The 26515-nt window shown below is 39.0% G+C and overlaps 3 protein-coding genes across 4 annotated transcripts; 1 reads left to right on the forward strand and 2 right to left on the reverse strand.

Moving 5' to 3' along the window:
- Positions 1–6146: 6146 nt before the first annotated feature.
- On the reverse strand, positions 6147–13136 carry LOC134880014 (transcription regulator protein BACH1-like). Of its 2 annotated transcripts, none has more exons than XM_063906671.1 (5): positions 13025–13136; positions 11734–11991; positions 9812–10972; positions 9520–9726; positions 6147–8975 (listed from the first exon to the last, which is right to left on the reverse strand). In XM_063906671.1, exons 2-5 carry the CDS (start codon positions 11971–11973, stop codon positions 8589–8591), a joined length of 1995 nt encoding a protein of 664 aa, XP_063762741.1. In that variant the 5' UTR covers positions 11974–11991; positions 13025–13136; the 3' UTR covers positions 6147–8588. The 2 variants fall into 2 exon arrangements, with proteins under 2 accessions (XP_063762741.1, XP_063762740.1); XM_063906670.1 differs by lacking the exon at positions 13025–13136 and adding an exon at positions 12564–12763.
- Positions 13137–13205: 69 nt separating this feature from the next.
- usp16 (ubiquitin specific peptidase 16) lies at positions 13206–18452 on the reverse strand. The gene is made up of 18 exons (XM_063906669.1): positions 18161–18452; positions 17947–18013; positions 17642–17847; positions 17466–17569; positions 17266–17378; positions 16926–17149; positions 16748–16843; positions 16516–16646; positions 16341–16428; positions 16024–16105; positions 15811–15902; positions 15663–15716; positions 15412–15579; positions 14629–15316; positions 14361–14455; positions 14091–14177; positions 13840–13987; positions 13206–13742 (listed from the first exon to the last, which is right to left on the reverse strand). Exons 2-18 carry the CDS (start codon positions 18005–18007, stop codon positions 13630–13632), a joined length of 2550 nt encoding a protein of 849 aa, XP_063762739.1. The 5' UTR covers positions 18008–18013; positions 18161–18452; the 3' UTR covers positions 13206–13629.
- On the forward strand, positions 18446–21056 carry rwdd2b (RWD domain containing 2B). The gene is made up of 4 exons (XM_063906672.1): positions 18446–18945; positions 19038–19105; positions 20090–20458; positions 20559–21056. The coding sequence occupies exons 1-4, from the start codon at positions 18748–18750 to the stop codon at positions 20809–20811; spliced, it is 888 nt and encodes a 295-aa protein (XP_063762742.1). The 5' UTR covers positions 18446–18747; the 3' UTR covers positions 20812–21056.
- The last annotated feature ends 5459 nt before the right edge of the window (positions 21057–26515 follow it).

The raw sequence follows: 26515 nt of genomic DNA on the forward strand, positions 1-26515 counted from the left end.
CGATTTCAAGTAACAGCTCAACCCATTTTGAATATTTCATGGTTGTGATCGTTTTTAGTTCCCTTATAATTTGTTTCTGGGGAACAGTTTAGACGCTTCACTCGTGTATTCTGAGAACAGGGGTTATTAGGAGTTAGGTAAACTCAGGTTTGGTTGTTGTTGTTTTTGGCCTGCACTATAGAAATCATACTTTATTCAACATATTATTTTGTTTGCATACTTACTTGAATGTATATCCACAAGGTCTTATTTTTGGCATACATACATGTTGCTTGCAAGATCCTCAACAATTAACCAACTATTATACTTTTGTAAATTAACAATTGGTGTGAAGCAGCACAACTAGTCTTCAACCACTACTATGGTTTTGCACACAATGTAAAGCAACTCATCCTGCAGCAGTTGAGATTCAGCGAGATGATCTTGGGATGAAAGGTTAACCCGGGTGGTCACATTGGATGATGACACATCTCACTGTCTCAGCACAGCTTCTTGTATCCCTGAATCCCATTTCTCTTAGCTTGCTCTCAGTTCTAATCAGACACATATTCACCTCATTCAGGTTTAGGCTTGTAAAATAACATCCTCATTATGAAGTGGATTACAAACACATATTGAACACTCCTGGTTTAGAGGTCATTTCCCACAGATTAGAAAAATCCTGCATATGTAATGAAATTGTTCTTCCCCGAAATCTAACAGTTAATTCTAAGCTTTGCTTGTTCTGCCTGTGCTTTATAGGATTTATGTCACTTTCAATTTTCAGTGACGGAATTTCAGGTTTTAAATAATAATACCTGTAGCTAAGGTCAGTTTGGTGGGATTTATGAACAACAACTATGATTGACTGACTGGTGATTACGATTTTTGGAAAGATGCTTTTTGACTGACTTCTTGCATTATACATACAGCATTCATTCAATATAAGGCTCATTTAGATTTGAAAGCCCAAATATTTAATGGGAATCTAATGCCATTGTTGCATTTATTGTCAACACAGCATCACCCATTTGCTCACAATGACACTGTAATTTCAATCATTGAATTTGTATTGTAGGAAAATAAATGTTTGTTCATTTACAAAAGTTTAAGTTGAACTATTCTTGGTGTGTGAATGCCCACCATGAAAAAAAAAGGGATATAGATTTTGAAATGAACTTTGGGGGAAATATTCACCCACCACAAGTTTGCAACAATCAAATGATTACAGGCGTTAACAATGCTGAGCTCTGAAAGGTAAACTCCCAGCTGTGTCAGTTTTAAAGGTGTATCTTAGTGACCGAAACAGTATGATGTCAGTTCAAAATCTAACAATCAACAGGGACTCTACTGTGATGTTAAAGATGTTTGAGTCCAGTGGGTTTCTTGATTTTGACCTGTTGATTCAGAGCTGTGTCTTCCTTTTCATTGCTTTTACTATTTTATCCAATATCTTTCCTCTTTACAGTTTCCTTTCAATGCTGTGATGGAGGACCTGGGTATGTTTTTAACTCAGACGACAATGAAAAGAAAAGTCAAAGCAAATGAGAGAGCAGGATTACACAGTATGTTCCTTTGCCATAGAAACACACTTTGAGTGAACAAATCTAAGGTTCAAAACATGATTTTACTGCTGTTATATTAATTGATATACATTAGTTAATAAAGATAAATCTTATATTAAGTTTAAATTGTTGTTTTAAATTGTTCAGAGACCTGTACTTCTGCCTTGAGTTGCACAAGTGAACTGGATATATTTTGGATATATTTGAGAATCTTTTGTAAATGATGTTTACTGTTTGGATATTGCACTCAAGTGAATCAGCAACCAATAATAAAAAATGATCTAACTGTTAATTTGGTCAACTCAACAAGGGCACACATGAAATGCTGTATAACTTACAGTATGGGAATTTGTTTAAAGGATGATGGCTTCCCCCTTTGAAGATATTTTCTGTGCTGCTTTAAAGAAAGGATTTAACTCCTAATCTAACTTTCAATACGGCAAAGTTAATTAAATACCAATGCGGAATTGCAGGCATCATTTTTGCTTTTCCACTTAGTTCTTGAATGATACATTCTGGTTAAATAGTCAGACACTGATACAGTATGATTTCATGGATGGATCCTATCGAATAGTTGCGCTTTTCCTTATGTTTTAGGAGTTGCAAATGCAACACAGAGTGGAATATTAAAACAAGAAAGCAAGTGTGAAAGAATGTCATCTGTCACTGTTCAACCAGCTGTTTGTTAATCTGACAGTTAAAGACCAGGGTGCTATGCTAGCTGGGGTCGGCATGTCCCCTGGTTTCTCTCATTTCTCTGGGAGATTACAGTATTATGGTCCTCATTTATATAATCCTGTCAATGGGATACAGCCCCCTTTTCTGCGCTGCCCCCAAAATGAAGTTCATTGTGACTACAGCATTCAATCAGTTAGGATACAGTTGCTCAACAGCTTATAAGATTTATGTTGTCATGGACCGTATGCTTGGATTGATTACACAAGTATTGGGTTTTTCTCTAGGATTTTGACCCCTGGTATACAAACTACAACACTATATTTATGTCCACTTCTCAGCTCTGCATTCATAAGGCTGTCACAGATGTCCCTGCTGTGCCACTATTTTATATTTACAAAGAGTAAGATGTTTTTTTTATCAGTAAACAGGGGAAATGAAAAAGCTCATTGAGATATTAGTTGATAATCCGGTGTTTACAGCGGTGAGATTTAGTATCATACTGTTGTTGTTCTTCTCTTGCAAACATTTGATTGTGCTTTTTTTTAATGAAAAATAAATATGCATAAGGAAAAGTTTAGCAACCACACGTTACTTTCAATTGTTGCTGCTTGTTTAACAAGACCTACTTTATGATATTTGTATCTGTGGTCAGTTTTAGCCTGCAGGAAAGTCAAGTCTGCAGTCAGAGTGACACACTGAACAGTGTTTGTCAATGTTATTACTCTATACAGCCCCGGAAAAAATGAAGAAACCACTCCAAATGTTTCTTAAATCTTTATCTCTACATGTAAGGCAGTCATTCCAGTGTCTGTTGAATTCCAACACAGAGAAATGTTGTCAGTAATTTATGGAATAGAATAAAAAAAGATAAATTGTCATTCAACTCAAAGACATACCTATAAATAATAAAACAAGAGAAAATGATAATGCTGAAGTGGTCTCCGGGGCTGTATATTCTCTGCACTATATTTGCAGGCCAACTAACTTCCAGATGTTTTAATTTCTAATCCTTGTTTTTCCCGCTTGCCTCCTGTTTCCTAATCCTTGCTACCTAAGTACTGTGGAGTCTGTCTATCAAAGGATAACGACTGGAATCATTGTGAAAAGTAGGTAAAATAAAAACAAGTAAACCCATCCATCCTTTATCTGTAACCACTTATCCTTTACAGGGGAGGGCTGGAGCCAATCACAGCTGAAAACGGGCGGGAGTGGGCCAGTCAATCACAGGGCACAGAGGGACAACCATTCAAGCTCACTCCTACAGGCAGTTTAGAGTTTAGAACAATGAACCAAACCTCCATGTCTTTAGACTGTGGGGGAAAGCAAGAGAACCAAGAGAAACAAACGCTAAGACAGGGAGAACATACAACACTAGAACAAAATCAAATAATAAGGATTGTTTATGTTATTGACAGTATCTGAGCCAATACAAACTGACATTGTTTGAATAGGATTAACAAAAGATATATATTCAAATAGAGAAGAAACAGCTGAGAAGAGGGAGGTGGAGACAAACGGCAAAGTGTGAGATCTTTATCAAGACATCCTTTTTTTTAAGAAAGAGAAATGTAGCCTCTGACACAGAAGATATATCAAGATTGATACAGAGTTCAGAGGGGCTTTGCATTAATCTCACGTTGTAATGACAGTTTAAGGTTTTGGTATTCTGATGAATTCCAGGATTGGGCTTAAACTGCTTTCATTTTGTTTGCTGGTCTTTAATCTTCTAACCCTGCGTTCTTAATCAGAACTCAGAGCAGGTTTTTAATCCCGCATGAATGAGGCCGCGGATTATGGGCCTCTGACCTTGCCATGCCGCACAGCTGCTTCCTCCTCAAATCAAGTTTCTCTGCCTGTGTAGCTCGCAAGAGAGGATAATCTTACTTTTTGCGCTACAATGCTCCTAAATCCAAATTGTGCATACAAGAGACAAACAAATCCTAATTTCTGAAAGGGAAAATTATACACTGTTCCAATACATAATGCTTTGGAGTGCTTTGGTATTTGAAGGTGATGCCACTTTTGACAAACATCAATTTGAGGATTTTCTACAGATGTGTGTCATGATATCTAATCTCTGTGGCATTATCATCATCTAATCCTTTTGACTTTTAGATGCAACACCACTTGTCGAATTCAGAGCTGAGCTTTGTTTTTCTCAGTGCATGTGTGTGTGTGTGTGTGTGTGTGTGTGTGTGTGTGTGTGTGTGTGTGTGTTGACTTCTTAAAGATGAGTACAGGTTTTATTAGTGGCTTCAGTGTTGCCCCTGTAATTACCACTTTAACCTTGAAAATTGTGTTCTGAGGAAAACACAATGAGATTGCTTTTTCCTTCATTCAAGTGCTACAGTAATATAATGTTAATGGACAAAAAAACTGTTGGAAACTCCCATTGTGTTCAGCTGAAACAGGTCAAAAGACACAGTGGACAACCAACAAAGAAAAATGAATTGGTATAAATGATTGCAACTGTGTTATGATGTTTCCTGCTCAAACAAGGATCTTCACAAGAATGAGATGCTGAAACTAAAGTGGGATGAGGAATGATGCGAATAAGGAGTAATAAAAGCAAGCATCATGCACAAACTGTTAAAAACAATGCATAGTCTGCATAAGACCTGGGTTGCTATAATGAATGATGTGAGGAAAAACTCCAAACAGAATGACGTACTTTGTTTTTTTTAAATAGATAATGAGATTGCTTCACAACAGATTGCATTATAAGGTCTTGCCTTGAAAGAAAAGTAGCTCTAGCTTTTTTTCGTCAGATGATAGCTTCAGGACCTCTTCTTCTTTTAAAATACAATGTTGTGCTACACTTTACCATGAATGAAGGCAAACGATAACTCAAAACTACACCACCTATTGGTAACAAAAGTATCTGCAGCAAACTGTCTTCATGCGTGGCATTTAAGTTAGGACTGCCACATAAAAAAAGGGCATTCCTTCTGTTTATGTTTGGCACAATACCAAGACGTCAGGTGGCTCTTTCCTTTCTTTTTCTATTGGCGGAATGTGTGTAGAACTGATTGAGTAATGACTTGCAACCAATCCTGCTTTGTGTTGCTTATTTTTACATTTAAGAAATACAACGTTTCATCGCAGTTTTTATAAATGTAAGCCTGGAACATCTGATTTTTTTCTTCCTTGCATTTACAGCATAACAAGTCTTAATATCAGTTTGCACTGCTGGGTTAAAGGAATGGATGGTTGTCATATACACCTTACTTTTTCCAATTTCCTGTCTCTGGGTACACTCACTCTTTGCAGAGCTTAGGTCGTTTATCAGCCTTATCTGAGTCTGACTCTAATTCGACTCTAATTCAGTTCCATCTGTAATCTTTCTAATGACTCTGTAGATCCATAACATTTGTAGACAACAGTTTAGTTCTGTTAAGATTCTAGCAGTAGTATTACCCAACCTTATCTTAATATCCGGTGGGAAAGGATGAAGTTTTGTCTTAATGTATATCCGCAGCGATATGTGCAATAAGCAAGAATTTGGGGTGAAAAAATAATTGATAATAATGTATTCGAATACTGAAAGTTGTTGAAAACCATCTTAAAATTCCTCACTAAAAGCCCCAGCCCAACTTTTTTTCTTCGTAGTTTTAGTTTAGTTTTGTTGATTATTTAAACCAATGCTCACATGGTCTTTCATGTGCAATGCTACATGGCGTTTAGGTTTTTAACTTAAGCTTGTGGCCCAAAGTTTACCAAAGTTTGGCAACATCAAGCTTTGGTCTTGCAGAAAAGCCCAATATCTTACGGAGGAATTCCAGAAGGAACAATTCATGTTGTTGTAGTGTCAATTCATGTCACATAAACTGGTGAGCAAAATTGAGTTGTACTTCCATCTATTGGCCAAACTGTGGTACTGTGCATCCATAGAAGATGAAATTGCCAGTTAAAGAAAAACACCGGTTGATAACAAAATGTTGTTTATTCAATCTGTAATCAATTGAAGCATTCAATAAAAAACATGACTACAGAACTTAGCATAAGAAAATGCCATCAATACGGGCTCTTGGTTAATGTGCAACAGTGCTTGAGAGAAGGATATACAAAGATTGCCTTTTTGTATTCATACTATAATACTGCATAAGGCACATTTTGCATCAATGAGTTCCTATGTTCGCCTCTAACATTTGCAAACACACAGGAGCTATTCCTCAAATATTCAGGGGAAGCTGACAGTTAATCATTCAAACTATGTACTGGCATATTCAAAAAATGCTGAATTTATGTTTGCTGTAACAACTCGTTGTAGTTGACTGTAGGAAACAATCTGTTAGTGCTGTACATATTGCGAAGAAACAGCATGATGCTAGAATAATACAAAATGTGTTTCGATTATAATGATAGACATATTAGTATAATAGAAATAAACGTCTTGTTTGCAGAACTGTAGGTGTACAGTGGGGCAAAAAAGTATTTAGTCAGCCACCAATTGTGCAAGTTCTCCCATTTAAAAAGATGACAGAGGCCTGTATTTTTTATCATAGGTATACCTCAACTATGAGAGACAGAATGAGAAAAAAAAATCCAGAAAATCACATTGTCTGATTTTTAATGAATTTATTTTCAAATGATTGTTGAAAATAAGTATTTGGTCAATAACAAAAGTTCATCTCAATACTTTGTTATATACCCTTTGTTGGCAATGACAGAGGTCAAACGTTTTCTGTAAGTCTTCACAAGGTTTTCACACTGTTGCTGGTATTTTGGCCCATTCCTCCATGCAGATCTCCTCTAAAGCAGTGATGTTTTGGGGCTGTCGCTGGGCAACACAGACTTTCAACTCCCTCCAAAGATTTTCTATGGGGTTGAGATCTGGAGACTGGCTAGGCCACTCCAGGACCTTGAAATGCTTCTTACGGAGCCACTCCTTCGTTGCCCTGGCGGTGTGTTTGGGATCATTGTCATGCTGAAAGACCCAGCCACGCTTCATCTTCAGTGCCCTTGCTGATGGAAGGAGGTTTTCACTCAAAATCTCACGATACATGGCCCCATTCATTCTTTCCTTTACACGGATCAGTCGTCCTGGTCCCTTTGCAGAAAAACAGCCCCAAAGCATGATGTTTCCACCCCCATGCTTCACAGTAGGTATGGTGTTCTTTGGATGCAACTCTGCATTCTTTCTCCTCCAAACACGACGAGTTGAGTTTTTACCAAAAAGTTATATTTTGGTTTCATCTGACCATATGACATTCTCCCAATCCTCTTCTGGATCATCCAAATGCCCTCTAGCAAACTTCAGACGGGCCTGGACATGTACTGGCTTAAGCAGGGGGACACGTCTGGAACTGCAGGATTTAAGTCCCTGGCGGCGTAGTGTGTTACTGATGGTAGCCTCTGTTACTTTGGTCCCAGCTCTCTGCAGGTCATTCACTAGGTCCCCCCGTGTGGTTCTGGGATTTTTGCTCACCGTTCTTGTGATAATTTTGACCCCACGGGGTGAGATCTTGCGTGGAGCCCCAGATCGAGGGAGATTAGCAGTGGTCTTGTATGTCTTCCATTTTCTAATAATTGCTCCCACAGTTGATTTCTTCACACCAAGCTGCTTACCTATTGCAGATTCAGTTTTCCCAGCCTGGTGCAGGTCTACAATTTTGTCTCTGGTCTCCTTTGACAGCTCTTTGGTCTTGGCCATAGTGGAGTTTGGAGTATGACTGTTTGAGGTTGTGGACAGGTGTCTTTTATACTGATAACGAGTTCAAAAAGGTGCCATTAATACAGGTAACGAGTGGAGGACAGAGGAGCCTCTTAAAGAAGAAGTTACAGGTCTGTGAGAGCCAGAAATCTTGCTTGTTTGTAGGTGACCAAATACTTATTTTACCGAGGAATTTACCAATTAATTCATTAAAAATCCTACAATGTGATTTCCTGGATTTTTTTTCTCATTCTGTCTCTCATAGTTGAAGTATACCTATGATAAAAATTACAGGCCTCTCTCATCTTTTTAAATGGGAGAACTTGCACAATTGGTGGCTGACTAAATACTTTTTTGCCCCACTGTATGTGTGTATGAGATGGTTGTGCAGTGAGAAATATTTGAGGCATCAAAACGGTGTCAGGGTATGAGTTTCCCTGAGAAAAAAAAACCCTTTAGGAAGATTTTTAAGAAATTGAAACATCCAGGAAAAACCTGAACCTTGTCCGCACTTTCAAAGTCACCATGAATGATTCCATTTTAACTACAGTGAAATGCTTACTGGAAGTACAGTAAAAGAAAACTGACATCTCTGAATGTCACTTTCAAATACCTACACATCATTGCAAAGGGGGCTTACAGTATATAGTCAGAGTCCAACCCCTGCTCCATGATCCTGCAAGATTAGAAATGACAATAGAAATTGAGTCCGATTATAAGCTGTTGTTAATGTCCATACACACATTGAGCAGAGCAGTGGGAACAGGGCAGCTGAGGGGAGAACCTGCCTCCTCTGTCTGAGTGCCAGCATCTGGTGCAGCAGTTTGCACAGAGCCTGCAGGCGGCTTGCTTGGGTCACACTCTGAAGAACAACTTACCATTTCGATAGGGATCTGGAACTCCTCTACTTTACCCAAATAGCTAGGGGAGGAGACGGGGGCGCCTGGTGAAGAGACCTTGGCAACAAGCTGCAAATGGTCCTGATCAGAGCCAGACTCGAGGCTGACGGACTTACATAACCCGCACAGACTCTGCCGCGCCTCATCCAGGTTTTGCTGCAGCTCAGTTCGCTCCTGCAGCAGTCGCTCTTTCTGACTTTTCTGGACAAAGAACAAGTGTTAAGATTCATTTGTTTCCTTAAATTGTAATAACAGATGCATTTTTTGGACCAAAGCTTCCAACTGGTGGTTACTCTGTAGGGAAATGGCAGCTTGGCAAATTAGTATAACTTAAAATGATGTGGTCCAATCTGTAGCTGCTAGAGAATCACATATTTGAAGTTATTTTATATCTATGACGAAAGGTGCAAGCTGCATTCAATCATAACATGTATTTGAGTCTCCTCAGAGCTAGCAGTTCAGCAAAGGCTTCCATGTAGATGTTCCCCTATGTACATTTCCAAATAACTTTTTGAAGAATTGAGAGACATTTTTAAGTATAGTCATTCTGTTGGATGTACGCTCAAATTATTGTTATTTATTAGAAGATCATTATTCTGTTTGACAAGAGGTGAAAGGCTGTGACTTGTTCTACAATTAACATTGCTGTAGTTTATGCTGGTCACCACTAGAGGCTGACAAAGGTAACAAAAACACAAAATGTAATCAAATCTTGTTTCACTAGACGTATAAAAATGCAACTTACTAGTTTTTTTATGTCAATTTCTAGATGGTGTATGCCATCTAGCTTCCTCTTTCGGCAGCGCTGCGCAGCCACGCGGTTTTTGCTTCGTCGACGAACGTCATGGACAAACTCCATCTGATCTTGAGTCAGCTGATGGTGTCTCAGAAGCTGCTGGAAGGCACTCCGACTCAGCGCTGAGATCTGCTCCACTGGGAATGGAAGCTGAATCTGTAGAGCACAGGGGTAAGGAGTTAGATCAGTTTTAATGTATTATCTTTATCCATCTGAAAAATCATTTGTGTATCCAAATGACCTCTGCTGCTCTTTTGTTGTTGGCCTCAGTATCTCCGTCAGTGTCCAGGTCTGAGTCGTCCCCAGAGTTGAGCGAGGACATGTAGGGGCTCTTTTCTGACTGGGACAGGATGTCAGTGCGTGGGGCCGGGTCATCACCTGTCCCAAAGTCCCTGAGGAAGGGACAGTCTCCTACACTGGAGGTCAGGTCCAGCTGCTTGAGCCAATGGAAGTCTGATGCTTTTGCCAGATTGCTTTGGTCAATGGTTTCCAAGGGCAGTTGTTGAGCCTGAGATGGGCATATGTCAGACCAAAACCCTTTAGCCAGATGTTCAGCCACCTCCCTCTCAACGCTGCTCCTCTCCCCAGTTCCCTCTTCATGGCTTAAATCAGTTTCTGACGGGTCTGACAGATCACTTTCTATTTTCTGAATGAAACCAGCCTCACTCTGCCCTAATAACTCACTGCAATCTTCCACCCTTGATGTGTTGAGTGGACATGAACCTGGGTTGCAGTCGGTTTCAGCAACCAGCGTCTCGACACTCTGCTTAACATCGCCTGCTGGCTCAATGAGTTCTGGCGGATTCACATCCCCCGGGGCGGACAGCTCACAGGGTAAGCCACAGTCTGCTAAACTCAACTCACTTTGATTACACACATCTCCCATCTCTAAAATGTCTCTTTCGCAGAACTGAGTGGGATGATCTGCATTTTCCGCAGCTGGGCATGGCAAAGACAACATGGGGCACACAGCATTTGCCGCTAACTCGAGAGATAAGGGGGCCATTTGTGGCCCACAATTCTCCAAGCAGAAATGTTCTTCCGTGCCGTGCATCTGACCCTGTGCGCTCTGAGGACTCTGTGATGGGAAATCTGTTTGTTCATCACCTCTTGAAGGCAGTGAGCTGTGTGACTCAAATGATTTTGGTTGGCTGCTCTCTACGCGGGGGCCAAAACTGGCACTGGGTTCCCGATTCAGACAACAGGCTCTCCTCCTGACCTCCTGAGAGGCTCTATTACCTTCAGAAAACTTTGGGATGAGGAAATCAAAGCATGCTGACTCCAAGTCATTAAATCCTAGAATCTCAGCACTGCGGTGAATGGCATGAATATTTTCTTTCGTGAAGGGGAGCTTACATGTGTAGGCAAATTGAAGCAAAGGTTCAAACCCTTCAATTGTCACCTGTGGAGAAAAGGAAATATAAAACATTAAGGTACAATAAAACTCACACCACAAACTAAACAGCAGCAATAAAGCTTGGAAATTCCTATTGTAGAAAATATACCAGCTAATGAAGAAAGGTTTATATCAAGATCTATATGGCTGTTTGATATGTTTCCTAAAATGTAAACATTGAAATGTAGTTTAGCCTGTAATACAATATAAAGCTCAGTGGTTAAAAAACCCACCTAAAATCATCAAAGCTCAAAATAGTTGATCGCTTAAGGGGCTGATATAAATTGTTGTCACATTGAAAGGGCTGCACATTAACAAATGTCATGTTTCACAACGACTGCTGCATTTTATTGGCAAATCTTGAAGAAAAGCTTCAGTCCACGTGATGACAACTGAAAGTCTTGTTGAAAAATGTTTCAGTGGCTGGTCTTGCAAAGACATTGCTGCTTGCTTAGTGTAATGTAATGTTTAGCAATTCACAAAATTAACAAGTCATTAATAGATAGAGAAACTCCCTCCAAGGATGCGTTAGGTCAGGGCTTAGTTAAAACTTTGGACATAATGTAATAGTCACATAATAATTGTACTCAAGTAGAAAACTGCTTTATTTGAATTAAAATGGAAAATAAAGCAAGTTAATTCAGCAGTGGCAATTATTGGTGACGTGTTACTTATAACACAATCATGCACAAACAAAATAATTATCAGTGTCAACTTTTTGACCCTAATCCTTAAGCGACTAAAGGATGAATCAGCAGCACACCAACCTCATCAGGCAAGCAGATGATGGTATTCTGTCTGGTGACATTTGTAACCCTGCTCTGAAAGTATTCACTGCAGGAAGCCAAGACAGAGCAGTGGGCCCGAAAACTCCTGTTTTCAACCAACACCGTCACATCACACAGGACGTCCCGCTGCCTCTGGTCATCGAGACTCTGGAGCACATTTGCACTGTGCACTGCAGACTGAAAGGTGAACACTGACATGCGAGAAGCTTGGAGCGACATGGTTCATACAAGCTCAGCCTGTGTGACAGAGGGAGCAGGGAGGAGTCAAAAAGAGTCATGGTCACAACACTGTCAAAAAGACACCAGTGTGGATTCTAGCTGCAGTGATAAGTTCATTATTGAGTAGTAAATAAACAGAATTTGATCTTTGATCTTTTTTATTAGTTTACAAATTAGTTTAAAAGCAAAAATGCATGTGTTCCCACTTCTCAAATGTGAATACACTCCGGTTTTCTATACCACACGATGATAGTAAACTAAATAGTTTTTGAATCTGGACAGGTGGGTTGAAATAAAAGATTTGAAGAAATCACCTTGAATTGGAAATGGACATTTTCACAATTAACTAGCATTTTATAGGAGCACAAGCTCATTTTCATGGTGATGGGGACCCCTTGAGGAACAATAAAAAAAAAAGCCATCTGAGAAGGCTGATCCGAGCACTACTAGAATACATTAAAACCATGGCTCAAAACATTCTAAGGAGAGGTTGTGTTAATACTAAGTAAAAACAAAATGCATTGTTTATTGTATAGAAACACTTAACTTCATTGACATTATTGTTATATGCAGCAGAAAAGATTACCTACTTTGTTAAGGCCATTACATGCTCCAGTGTGAAGTCAGCAAAAGAGAAATCTAATGATGTGGCAGCTGATGCCACTAGCTAAGGTTAGATGACAAGATAACTCAAATGACTGCAATCAGGATACATTTCATTTTCACTCGGGTAGCGAGTTATAAATGCTGACTCATGTTTAGCCAAGTTACACAACTCTCCCTGGTGGAGAGGCGTACAGAAAATAACCGAAGTGACTAAGGGAACATTATGTTTCCAATAACTGGAAGCGTTTCATTATGATAAGTCACGTTAATGGTCGATCATTTTATCCAAACTGAGGCATTACGCTAGGCCAAGACCGTTAGCCATGTTTCGACTACTGTACCGAGCGGACAGATCTTCCTGTTGTTGGCTAAAAAACACACAGGCATGCTCAAACAGTAACGCTACGATTAAATATTTCTTTAAAAAGGGCAAAGGTTCACTGACCTGCCATGTCAGCTTGATAAATCTGGCATTAGGAAATCTTTAGTAGAGATGTTTCTACTCATCCGGAGCCAGGCTTTTCTCTTGTCATGTGACTACTGGGACCAGGAAAAAGTACTGTACAGTACTTACTGCGCATGCTCAGTGTAAGACTCGGGAATCCAGCACACAGGACAGGAACAACTTTTCCGATTTTAAAGCATTTCATTACATGATGATATTGATAAAAATAGGTATAAATATGTTTTACAAGTTGTTTTTTTATCTCAACATTTGTTTGTCTTATATTTTTTTCTCACAAATCCAATACAACAATCCGTACAATGTCCTTGTTGACTTTCATTACACACACTTTGCCATTATTCAAACAAGTGTGGGAAACATACAGCTGGTCCTGGTTACTGGAAATACTGTGTGAAACGACTGTGTTGAAAATGTCCACTCTCTCAAATGTCCATTCTGTATAATCAATTTCATTTCATCACAGCCTAGTTTAATTCATTGTCACAAATATTGGTTAACTTTTTGAGATCCCTTGTATTGTGGAGCTGAAGCAGCAGCAGAAAGTTGGTTTGTTTGGATTCCCTGAGTATTGAGGCGCAGTTTCATTAGAGGATTCTTTCATAGAAGAGGAGGTAGGCTTGGCAACCCTGCACTTTGCTCTCGCTCACAGGCTGAACGCTTGTATCGCTGATATGGAACCAGGATCCTCTGGGTGAATCTGCAGGTTATTAAGGGAAGAGATGAGTTAGTGGAGATACATAAAACATTAGGACCAACTTATTACTCTATAGGTTGTCCCGCTTGGGTACACCTACCTTCATCTGTATATCCATTGGATGAGAGTTTAGGACACTCAGGTCGTGCTTTCACATACGCTGTGTAATGACCTGACCTCATTGTTCCGCTGTGCTCTACGATGCCGTACAAACTGTACAAAATCTGATTATCTCCCTCTGTCAAGTTCTGTTAGGAAACAACTTTCTGTTAGTGCACATACTTCTATAAAACAATAATAGACTTATAAGAATATCTATATTTAATAAAAGTTCTTAATAGCAATATTTACCTTGCATTTAACCGCAGAGAAGGGAGCTAGATCCAGTATCAGGGGGAATTGGACATGTCTGTTCACCTTACAAATACTGTATCCATTCTAGAGGAAAAGAACAAACGATGTGATTTCAAAATCCATAAAATCCACATTCATTCTTACAAAATATCAAAAACAAAACGTGTAATGCTCTTTAAACAGTTGGTACACCGCTGTGTGAATAATAAAAGCTTTGCTTACTGGATCAAAGGTGTGCAATGTTGACATTTTATTCAACTGTCTTACCTGTTGAAATCTTTTCAAATGAAGGGTAAGCACCGGTGGGGGAGACGAGATTAGCATTTGCTTCAAGGCATCAGTGTAGACATTTTTCTTGGATGCTAGAAAAAATTGAAAAATACAAGACGATGAACTTCACTGATTCCTCAAATGAAAAAGTGAGTCAAGCAGGAAAACATCAGAAATAAGACCAACCAACACACATATTAATTGGCTTTTTGTTTTGGTATTTACTTGATTTGTGTTATTGTCTGCACAAAGTCCAGAAACATACCTCCAGCTTTGTCTTTATTGGGCTGCCGTTTAGTGCAGGTGACGCAAAGCAGGCTGTTGTTCTGCGTGAGAGTTTCCACTTCTGTGAACTGAAAAAGGCATGACTGGACTGAACACTCCTGTTTCTCAGGTGCTTTCCTCGTAGCCAGAGTTTGGAAGGCCAGCTCTGGGTCCTGACTTACTACAGTGTACTCTTTAGCTTCCAATGGCTCTTCTTCAGTCTCCATGCTTTGGTCCACAGCAATAGAATCTTGAATGAAGGCATCATCCAGGGTAACCTTCTCCATTTCACTCACTAGCTGTGTGTCCTGTTCTCCTTCCTGATCCATGTCAGAAATGTTGTCATTGTCAAAGACGCTGTCCTTTGAGGGTTGCTCCTCTGATAAGACTGTAAAGCGGTTGCTTACTGATGATGTAGTGGACGAGTCACACTCAATCACCGAATCATCATCCTCTTCTTCTTTTTCCTTCTCATCCTGATCCGTGTCAAGGGTTTTCTGGTCCTCTTCAGACACGCTGATTTGTGCAGCAGTTTCTCCAATTAGTGTGGCTTCTTCATTTGTTTCATTGTCAGCGTTTTCCCCGTCCTGTGCATCTGGATCAGTAGGATCGGTCTGTTCGCTCTCCGTTGGGCTCGAGAGACAGTCCAAAGTGACTCTGCCGTCAAGCTTATGCTGCCTTTTTTGTTGCTGTAAGCCAAGATAAGGGAACAATACAGCCTATTTATTCATTTATTCTGCACACTGATGAATTGGGATAAAAGGAAAAACATTCAGGGAGTTACCTTTGCCTGCTTCTTTGCTTGCTTCTTGGCTTTCTTCTGCTGGTACTTGCTGCCGGACCCCGTGGGAATGTCATCATTCCCGTTAGTCAAAGCAGGGCTGTTTCTGCCATCCTGACTCGACTCACTGGTGCGCGGAACTTCTTTTTTCAGTTTCTTCTTCCTGTATGCCTGTAAGAAGTAACAAAAGGAGGGTAACACAAATATAAAAAAAATAACAAATAATTGTTTAGAAAGAAACCTAAGGGACATACCTCATCAGATACAGGAAGAGAAAGATCCAAATACATCTCTGTGACTACGGACACCTGTAAGTGCCAAGAAGTGGGCATTAAGCTTGACATTGACATGACAACAACAGCTTTTTTGTCATTTAAAAACAGTAAAATCCATATTGCATACCGTTTTGCATTGCTGACACATTATAGTGCTGGTTGTTTCCCCACCAAAAACGTGGTCAACAAAGTTTTTGGGAAATCCGTTTTTCTCGTACTCTGAAATTAGAACATTGTCAAAGGACCACATATAATAATTAGGTGGACCAAGATTGTATACCAATGTACGATGCAAAAAAGTATTATTTGCTCACATTTAATTTAAAGCCCAGTTACCTACCTTTAACTAGTGTTTTCAGCTTCTCTTCATCTGCGCCTTTTCTAGATTCTTTCAATGCCTCCATGATCCCTGAGCTCACTCTCTGTAGGGAAAAACACAATCTTTAAAACTTTAAGAATTACCTTTTGATCAACCATGAGGAGATCTTGAAGGACTCTTTTTCTTCAACCTATGTTGGTATAAATATTTATTTATGGTATTCGAATATGGTGTCACCTAACCCAATTTCCCCCTAGGGTTACTTGTGTTTTATTGATTGATTGATTGATTGATTGATTGATTGATAAAGCAAGAAATGTTTCAAACTGAATGCATACTTTGATCTCCTCAGCTCGCATCCCATCCAGAAGGTAGCGCAGCAGCTCCTGGCTGTCTTGCTGCTGAAAACCTTTGAACCTGGCCGCCCTGAATAGAGAGGACGAGACAATAAACAACAGTAAATGCCGTGATGCTAGGAAGAACATTTTAAGCAAACAAGCTAGCCGCACCTACTTTTTACAAACTTGTGAGAACAACTCCCGCGGTGTTACTGCACCCTTCTTGGTTTCCTGGATCTCATTGAGTTGTTGACACATAGCCAAAGTCAGGGATCCGGGCCGATCTAACTGCAATACGAGAGGCTCCTGCGATCACAATAAATAAGTATTTAAGTAAAAAACCTTGTATATTATAGTGGATAGATTTACTATAGTTAAAGAAGTTTTAAAGAATAATGGAAACATACCAGATCAGAGGGCGCAACAGGTTGAATGTTAAGTTCTATTTTCTCTTCAACCACTTTGTTGAGAGTCTGTCTTAAGAGTTGTGTTTGAGACAGATTCTGGAAAAGAAAATAACAGTAGTTAAATAGGACATAAAATGTATGACTACCTAATTTTAACTCCTATAAATCACAATCATACCTGAATAACTGCATTAAAGAAACATGTGTTTCCAAGGTTGCTCAGCCCTTTCACTGAAATACCACCCAAGTCTTCGGATGTGCCAGACTTATGTGATTTCCCAACACTCTCTTTCTTGGCATTTTTCTTTGTTTGGTCCTTGTTCTCTTTGTCCTCTTTTTCCTCTGCTTTTGCTGGCTCTGTCTTCTGATCAACTTCTACCAAGCAGTCTTCTTCCTTCACTCCTAAATAACCAATCAACGCATGGTGGAAATTGTTATATACACACACATTCCAATAATACATACATTAATCATGTCCATAAACATGTATTTGTGTTAAACTTTCCAACGGGACCTACTCTTCTGTGGTCTCTTTATTGGATCTGCAGAGGCTTGTTTTTTTAAGTTGGTCACCAGCTGAGCCAAATGCCCTGTTCTGGAGTACTGGACTTCATCATCACATATGTAACACCTGCAAGTTTGGCAACACATGATTAACGAAAGTAGGTTTTTACATTCTTTTTTCTTTGACATTACCACACCACTGCAACATACTCACCACACACTCCAGTTGTCCAAACTGATCACCAGACAATGTGGATCCGACCGAGGAGTCTCATAATGTTTGATGGCATGCTGGTCCTCAGAGTTGCGTCCACATCCCTGGTAGAAAGTACACCTGTCAGTTAGCAAAAAATCACTTCATCCACATTCACAATGTTATGTTTAACTCACTCTATGGCCACATTTCAAGCACATCCATATGGGTGCCATTTCTTTTTCCTCTTCAGATTCCTGTGGCACAGAGGTGTTGATATTTTCTTTGTTTTCTTCATTTTCTTCATGCTTACAATCCTGGCAACTTGTCCAATCACAACTCCCAGAGAGTTTCTTTAGAAGAGTTTGTTCTGTGCCCTTCTTAATGTGCCTACAGTTTGGAACTTAAGATAAAAACACACGATGTGGGAAGGTTACCCCCGGCCTCCTACAGGTGATCATATGTTACATTACATGCATGTCATGATGATGATATTATTTACCTGTAATGTCAAAGTCATCATCCTCTCTGGAGCTTTTGTCCTTCCCCCTCTTCTTTCCCATTTTCACCTAAAGTTAAGCACAATAAGAAATTAATGGAAATCACAACCAGCAGTCACCAGTCTGCGAGTACACACACAGCCAGAAGCAAATGAATACTGTTACATTTGTTTCAATGACCAGGTTCGTTCATTCATTAGATTCAAGCCAACTTACTGTCACAACAGATCCTGATAAAAACCTTCACAGTTTTCAGTTACGTTTATTTTGTGTGGATTAAATATCTCAACCGGACACAGCACTTTTGGTTTACTAATGACAGCCGTACGATGCAAGTCTACAGTTTGATAATAAAGGGGTCTAATGTGACAAAATTAAAAAATAAGAAAAAAGACCCTACGCTGATTTGGCAGGAAATGCCAGCTGACACATGTGGACAACAAGATAAAAAAATGTGATAGTGCCGCTGTATCGGCTGCTCGCTACGTGTGTTTCCTGTGTGCGTCGCGTTAAACAGTCCGACGTAAAACAACGCTACTAGCTCATTTAAGACCCACCGTACAGAAACTCCACGTTGGCCACAGCACCAGCAGTACTGACATTACTGAAGTTGTTCAGGTGTGTAACTAGCTTGTTCAACTCCTTCTGTATACAGCTGACATAAATATGTATTGCTGATGTTTGACGCTTGACAGGTCATACAGCAAACTATATTTGAATGTTGGGACAGAGAGCTGTTATTTACAGTGATTGTTTATGAATATCAGTAGTGAAGATCGACGCTGTAGTTTGCTGTTATCATTATGTCTTACTTGGAGTGGGCTGAGTCTCAGCTTGCAGAGATCGAGCTGCTGACCAGCATGTTTCCCACCCGAGAGGAGCTGGAGATCACAGACCAGCTGGCACTAGCTGAGCTCAGGGACTATGTGGAGGGTTCAGCTTCAACAGACTGCCCCCCTCCCTCCAGACCCCATTTTCTCATCAAACAGAAGCTGGAGAGGGTAACAAAACACCCAACTGTCTGTCATAGTATGTCTAAATGATTTGAATATGTCCTTAAAATATACTTATTTCCTCATTTTGTTCCACTCAGACTGATGTCATTCTATCCTGTGCTTATCCATCCGAATATCCCAGTGTGTTACCAGAAATAACAGTCCGGTAAGCCAATATCCACTTTTAGTTTAGTGTTACGGTGATGCAGTTTTAATAAACAACATCTCTAAGTGTCTTAATTTATAACGCTTTCAATATGTGCATGCAATTGGTAGTAATGGAAACATAATATTGTAAAACATCAACATACCATGTTCATATAACCTAATGTAGGAGAGGTCAGAAGAAACGATATAATCTGTGTGGAATATGCAGGCTTAAAACATGTTTGACATGTAGAGGTTTTCATCCCATAAACCTGCAAAGCTTGAACTTCAACAAGCCCCGAAACAAATCAAAGCACAACAGTTTAGTAATCTGGTCTAATGTGAAAATGAAATGATCAAAAATGACATAGATTGGCAACAAACTAACAACACATAGGGAAGTGCTTTCTGCTGGTATGGCTTTATAGGAGGTTAAGAAATGTGCATGACAAATACAGTTAGCATACATTTAGCTGGGCGCTCTATGTGTTCACGTTTTAGATTTCACTTTATGTTGACCACTAGCATTAATTCATATTGTTCTAATTTTATGAAGTCTTTGTAGAAGCTGCTAAAGAGGTAGAACAACACTCATCTATCTCTATTGATTAATGGTGGACATCACAGCTTGTGTGGGACATTTGGTTTATTCACCTGTGCCTGTTTAGGTGGCCAGGAAACAACAAAGGTCAGTGACACAATGAATATATTGAATCATTATAGAGAACAGGTTATAAATATGTTAATTGCAGTGCAGAATACTGCATTAAAAGCAGTAAAGAAAAACACATTTTGTCAATATATAGGGTTGGTCATCCATATTTATTTGTAAATCAACCTCCTAAAGATATGTGATTTTCTGCTACAGTATGTTGTAGAGCAAATGTTAGCTTCTTCAAAATTTCCTTTAGTATTTTTTGCTCCCAATGTTGGAAGCTTCCAGCTACATGTGGCCTTGAATGTCCTTGAACCCCTCTCACAGCATGTTTTATTCTTGCTCTAGGTGTGCAGATCTCAGCAGGGCCCAGCAGACGCAGCTCCACACAGATCTCAATGCGTTCCTCATGGAAAACTGCCTGGGGGAAGTATGTGTGCTCTCTGCTGTGGAATGGGTGAAAGATAACCTGCAGCTTTTCATTAACCAGAGCTTATCAGCAGCACCGACACCTAAGAAAGAGTCTTCCTCTTCACGGCCACAGGAAGTGTTCAGCCGACTGTGGATTTACAGTCATCACATCTACAACAAGACAAAAAGGAAGAACATCTTGGAGTGGTCCAAGGAGCTGGGCCTGTCAGGATTTAGCATGCCTGGGAAACCTGGTATTGTGTGCGTGGAAGGTCTTCATTCTGCCTGCGAGGAGTTCTGGTCCAGGTATCTTGAATAGTGTTATTTTGTTGCTGCTGATGTCACAGCCAGATGCTTGCTGTGGTCCAAGGTTTATTGATTTTCCAAACTTTTTCCCATTTCACAGAGTGAAGGTTCTGACATGGAAGAAGATCATGATTCGACATAGAGAGGACTTTCCCCTTGATGCTCAGTGCGGGGACAGCAGGACTGTAGAAAGTATAGACTCCCTGCGCAAATTCACAGGCTTTGAAGAGGCAATGTTTGACCCCCATGGGAACAGAGGTAATCACATGGACCTTGGGCAGCTCTACCAGTTCTTAAATGAGAAAGGCTGTTGTGACATCTTTCAGAGGTATTTTGGCATTGAAGGGAGGTGATGGCTGGAACCATACTTTGAATTTACATAGTTATTTGACTAGTGCCTGTCATTAAATTCACTTATTCTGTGTTAACTAAAACATTTAAGTAGGATTCAGAACTGTTTCACTCAGATTACAATAATCACACACGTGCCTGAAACACTGACGTGAACAACATTTCTGCAATGTTGAGAAACTAAAACCTATGTTTAGCTGTTAGGCATGTTTTCCAAAAAAAAAGCAATAAAAAGATGTTTATTTGAGATTTTTCTCGAGGACCCCAGATATATTTGCAATTTTAATACACCATGCAAAGATCACACCTTGCCCTAAGTGTTCTTTTCTGAAATGGTACCACTGTGTACTGCTGCCAGGCTATTATAGGATTTTCAGATCTAGATACCACATTAATAATTGGACAAAATAGTCCACAAATATGCTTGATATCTGTTTATGAAATCAGTTGATTTTCCTCTTATGAATTATAGATAAAATAACTGTGGAAAGTCTCCCTCCTATTTTCTTTGAATGATTCGTTCTTAAAATGTGTAATAATGGATTACACTTCCAGTAATGAAAAGGCCTGGTTATTGAACATTAATCTTATTTCAACCCAGACCAAAATAAACAATGAATTCTGTTCTTGTTGGATTCAATGTATGATTATCAAAAGTTATAGGCAACTTTTGGCTGATTTTATCTCCACACAGGAAGCAGCACTTTTAAAGTCTATCATCAGTTCATATCTTTTTACATAAATGTATACATTATCAGAAGATGTGTAACTCATAGGACTTTGAACCCTAAGGGAGCATTTCAGAGTTCAAGCTTTGTTAACAATTAACAATTAACAGATGAAATATGAAAATCAGCATTTTTTCCTATTTGGTTCTGCCTTGTTTTTATCAGGGCTGTCGTACCAGATCATTCTTAGATGACCTGGTGAAGTTCAGCTCAACATGGACTTGTATGATATCAGGAAATCCAGAGTGCACTGCTTGTTCAGTTACAGGCACTGGATTGAATTGATTTACAAACATGCTGAGTCTACAATGCCCAGCAGATGGCAGCATTATATTATCAAAGTTGGGAAACATGGCCTTAGGTGTTACCTGTAGTTTATGGAGGTTAACATATTTAAACCTTAAACAATCCTGATCGGAAAGACCAGTTTTTATCTAAAATAATGCAATAGAACAATCATGATTATTTAAAAAGTATAAATATGTATTGTATAATACAAAATACACTGGGGTTATATGTGGACTTTCACAACATCTCATTTGTGCTATTTTTTAAATAATTGCCATCTTTTTAAAAGTTGTATTCTATAATTTGTAACTGATGAACAGCTATGGGGAAGGGTTGCTCATTCTATTTTTCAGTCCCAGGCCCCTTTTTTTCTCCTGCGAAATTCTGGTCAGTCATCTGGTCCTGCTCCTTCTGATGATACAAGTTTTTGCTTTGCCTTCTCACTCCAACTCGAACAGAATTCTTCAGAAGATTCATCAGAGCAGTCTTCTGTTTGTTTGTTTGTATATTGTATCTGAACTCCCAGGTGAGTCCACGGCTCCAGCTTGTCCCCCAGGATTAGTATTTCTACAGTTAGCCCTGGAAACAGAATTGGTCAAACCATACCTTATCGTAAGTGTTCTTTATGGTCTTGACTAAACACTCTTAGCTCCTGATAAAATAAACTGAATTTACGTTGTGTTAATTTGAACTTGGTTAATAACATATTCAGCATAGAGAAAGTGTCTTTCTCTGCTGCGCATGCGTATGGTTGTAAAATATCGAAAGATAGCCTGCAGTAAAGGCTTCAAAATAATCAAATTGACACACAAATGAATCAAATTATTTGATGGCTACTTCAAATGCATTAAGATATTGTAAATCAAGCAGTATTTCTGCCATTATATTGCTGAGCTCTAGTCTCATCAGCAGAGTTTAGATTACCTGGACAGCTGTCGATATATCATTAAATGAACTGGCATGAAACAAAAGTACACCTTTCTAGATTAAAATATCCCCTGTCATGATTAAATGTAATGATTTATATCATTTTATAATAGCCTTGATAAAGCAATGACCAGTGGAGTAAGAGGTGCCAAGTTATTTTAATGAAGACAGAATAGTTTTAACTCCCCAACGTTTAATTAGTTTTATTCCATGCACAGATGAATGTAAAGATTCTAAAAGGTCCAGATTTTAAAAAACGGTATAATTATGTAACAGTAGACGTACATTTCAGTATTTTTTCTTGACTGTTCTTTGTGTGTTTGAATATTCTTGTTTATTCTGTCCCAGTCTCAATGTACATTAAATTATTTTTTAGATCAGTATATAGTCTTATAATTATTACTGATTGGACTTTATTGTATCTTCATGTTAATATAGTTGATCTGAAACAGTGCAATCAATGGGAAACATTTGGCACATTTATGAAAGAAATCATTACCTTTAGGGGAACTCAGAGAAGAAGAAAAGCAGACTCTATTCCACATAGCAAACACCATACAAATGCGGCTAGAGAAAGTCAAATTGAGACCTGAAACAGTTAAGAGTTGCTCTGTATACCTGTATAGATTCAATACATTATTTCCTTTCTGTACAGAACCCAAAGAAGGGAAACTTCACAGTCCTTCAACTAACAGACAGCACTGTATATAGTAGTTTCATTGATAGTTTAATGGAAGTATGCCAAGACCACTCTGCAGATCAAAGTTTTGCTCAGAGTATCTTGAAATCTCGTGAGTGCTTTTCGTTTCCTCTGATCAGGGGTCTCTGCAACTCTAACAGCATAATCACAAAACTGCAGGGACAAAGGATGCAAGGCAGTGCTGCATCACAGCCTTTCATTGCCAATTTGGTCTGTGACATATAAATATGTTTTCATTAACTGAAAATGGGAAACACCCCTGTATTTAAATGGCTAAGACACCATTGTGTACTTTTATCGCTCGTTGAATTGCTCCGGTGTCATTGAGGTGCAGAATCATGAAAAGAGTGAGAAAAAATTACAGCAGCTTCTGAATCAATCAACTGAGACGTTTACCTACTGACAACAGTTCTCCTGGTTCTCATCATCCATATTTACTTTCCACATATGTATACACACCCCATGTTTGATGCAATGAGCTGGTTGATCAATCGATCAAAACCTAAAAATGTTGCCTTGATTAAATGAGCCAGCCTAAACAGTATGATAAGCAATTATAATGTACATTTATGGGATGTTTCCTCCTCCAGAGCAGTGCATGATGTATGGTTATTCTGTATACACTTAAATGCAGCCAGTAATTTAAACTCCACATAGTTTCCAATTTGCTTTCCACCTTTTGTTGTTGTTCTGTTTTTTCCCTTTGTTAACCCTTCAGCATGTTGGTCACACTTTAATTGGTGTCGCCTCATTTAGCATAGCTAAGCGAAAACATTGAATACATAGTTTATAACACAGGGGGGGGAGTCAGATATAAGTGATTAATGATAAACACTTATATATGTGTCCTTTTAGCTGCTTTGAACTACATTAGAGTTTGTTATACACCATGTATCAAATATTTCTAAACTGCTTATGAAGGCTTAATGATAAAGCTACCTTTGGAGACCCAAAAGCTCTGTGGTTGATGCATAGCAAGCAAGATCTTGGTAAATGACTGCAGAAATCATATCCCTTGTTCTTGAAGCCCATTTTGGCAACTCTCTATGAAAATAATTTTTACACTAAACTTCATTCACAAAGGATTTACTGGTATTTTTCTTTTCTCATCATTTCAGACAATAACCCAATTCTGTAGGTCTATTGAACTGGTGATGCATATAATTGAATTAGTTTTGAACGTCATGGTGAGGTATTTCAACAGAGGGATTTCATCATGTCTCCATAGCTGGCACTCTTTCACAGAGCCCAGCTAATATAAATAGTATTGTTTTGAATTACTTGAAGCAGCAAACACTGAGCCGAAGGTTTTGAGAATTTGAATTTCCAAAACGTAGGCTTAGAATTCTGCACACCGCTGTGGCTTCATCCCACATTGTTTTGTAGCCAACGTGAGCAATAATAATTCTTCTTTGACCCTTTTGCAAATAAGAGAAACCAGCGGCAGATGAGACTCCTGGATAAGCATTAATCATCTGTCTTTAGATGTTGCACGGTTGCACTCCACTCCTCCACAAGTTATTTCATAGCATTAGATGTACTGTGATATAATAAATGTGGAGACATAAGCCGTCTATTATATTTAAAATAAAATATATCTGTGTAAAGTGTGAAATAATGGGCACAATCTTTCACTTTAGTTTTGTAACATACTCTGTGTTATGCCAAAAGCAGGTAGACATACATACAATCTGACTGTAATATTTTAAAGCACTGGATTCAATGTTTGAAAAATGCAGTATTTCATTAAACTTCAGCTTTGAGTCTGCTGATAAATCTATCACAATCTCACAGGAGCTGCACAACAGAACTCCCTTTCAGAGCATATCAGTCTCTTAATTCGCTATGTGTTGCATTACCATTTTCAATTCTGCCAAAGTAAACTTGATAATCAAAGCAATTAAAAACACAATCAGTTGTGTTTCAAAGTGCTGTGTGAAAACTTGGCCTGGCAGCTCTTTGGGATTCTGGACCTTCTCCCCTGATGACCCCTCAAGGTGAACTCTTGTATGGCTGTCCATCCCATGAATACTAAATATGGCTGAATTAAACATTTTCTCTCTTCTCACTACATTTAATCAGTTGTCTTACTGAGCTGTCTGTCTGGCGTAATCCCTGAGGCTCACCATCACACTGACTGGCATCATGATGACTGGCACGCTGCTCAAGAAGTATTCAAGCCATAGCAATCCCACTGGTCCATCCCCTCTTTGTATGCACTCTTTAACAGCGACAACCCTACAAATCAAGTGAAGTTCTTCGTGATATGCTTGCAGTGTGCTAGTGTGATTTTTTTGTGCATTAATACAGATTTATATTTATATAAGGGTTAAGGAAGTGGCTGTACGTGCAATCCAATAAGAGCAGAGATTTATTTTCTGTTTCTCTCTTTAACCCTAAACACTTCCCTCTAAACCATGCTGAAGAGATTTTTCACTGAAGTTTTGTGGCACTGTTGTTGATATCCAACATGTTTTAATGTTGGAAATGAAACATATAAAACTGACTAGGGTCAAGGCCTTGCAGAAATCCAGCCTGCCAAAAATGTATTCTATAAGGAAGAAAATCTCACCCTGTACAGCCACATTCGTAAAGAAACCATTTGTGCATTACACACATTGACAGTAGTGTCTGCTTAAAACATCTGCGTGTAGAATTACAAAATACTGGCTTTAGCGCTAATTTTAAACTCTTTGAGAATCATTCACAGCTACTTCAAACCAATACTCAATCTATTTGGTTAATGATATTCTTGTGCAAACTCAAGAAACCCAGAATATTTGATGACAGACATTATTAAAAGCATATTGCAACAACAGACAGCCGTGTAATAAGCCAAAGCATATGTTGTGTTACTGACACTGATTTGAACCAGAGGAATTTAACCTGATGTTCTCCTATGCCATTACTATAAACAGGAAAAAAAAAAAAAAGAGGAAATCTAGAGGAGGAGAGGGGGACCTTGATGATAATGAGGCTGATGCCAATGCCTGATGTCCACCTACATCCAGACAGCTTGCTTCCTGCAGGCACAGCCGTTTGTCAGAACCTTTTCTCAATACA

The sequence above is a fragment of the Eleginops maclovinus genome, chromosome 18 (assembly GCF_036324505.1).
Source record: "Eleginops maclovinus isolate JMC-PN-2008 ecotype Puerto Natales chromosome 18, JC_Emac_rtc_rv5, whole genome shotgun sequence".
Taxonomy (NCBI): Eukaryota; Metazoa; Chordata; class Actinopteri; order Perciformes; family Eleginopidae; genus Eleginops; species Eleginops maclovinus.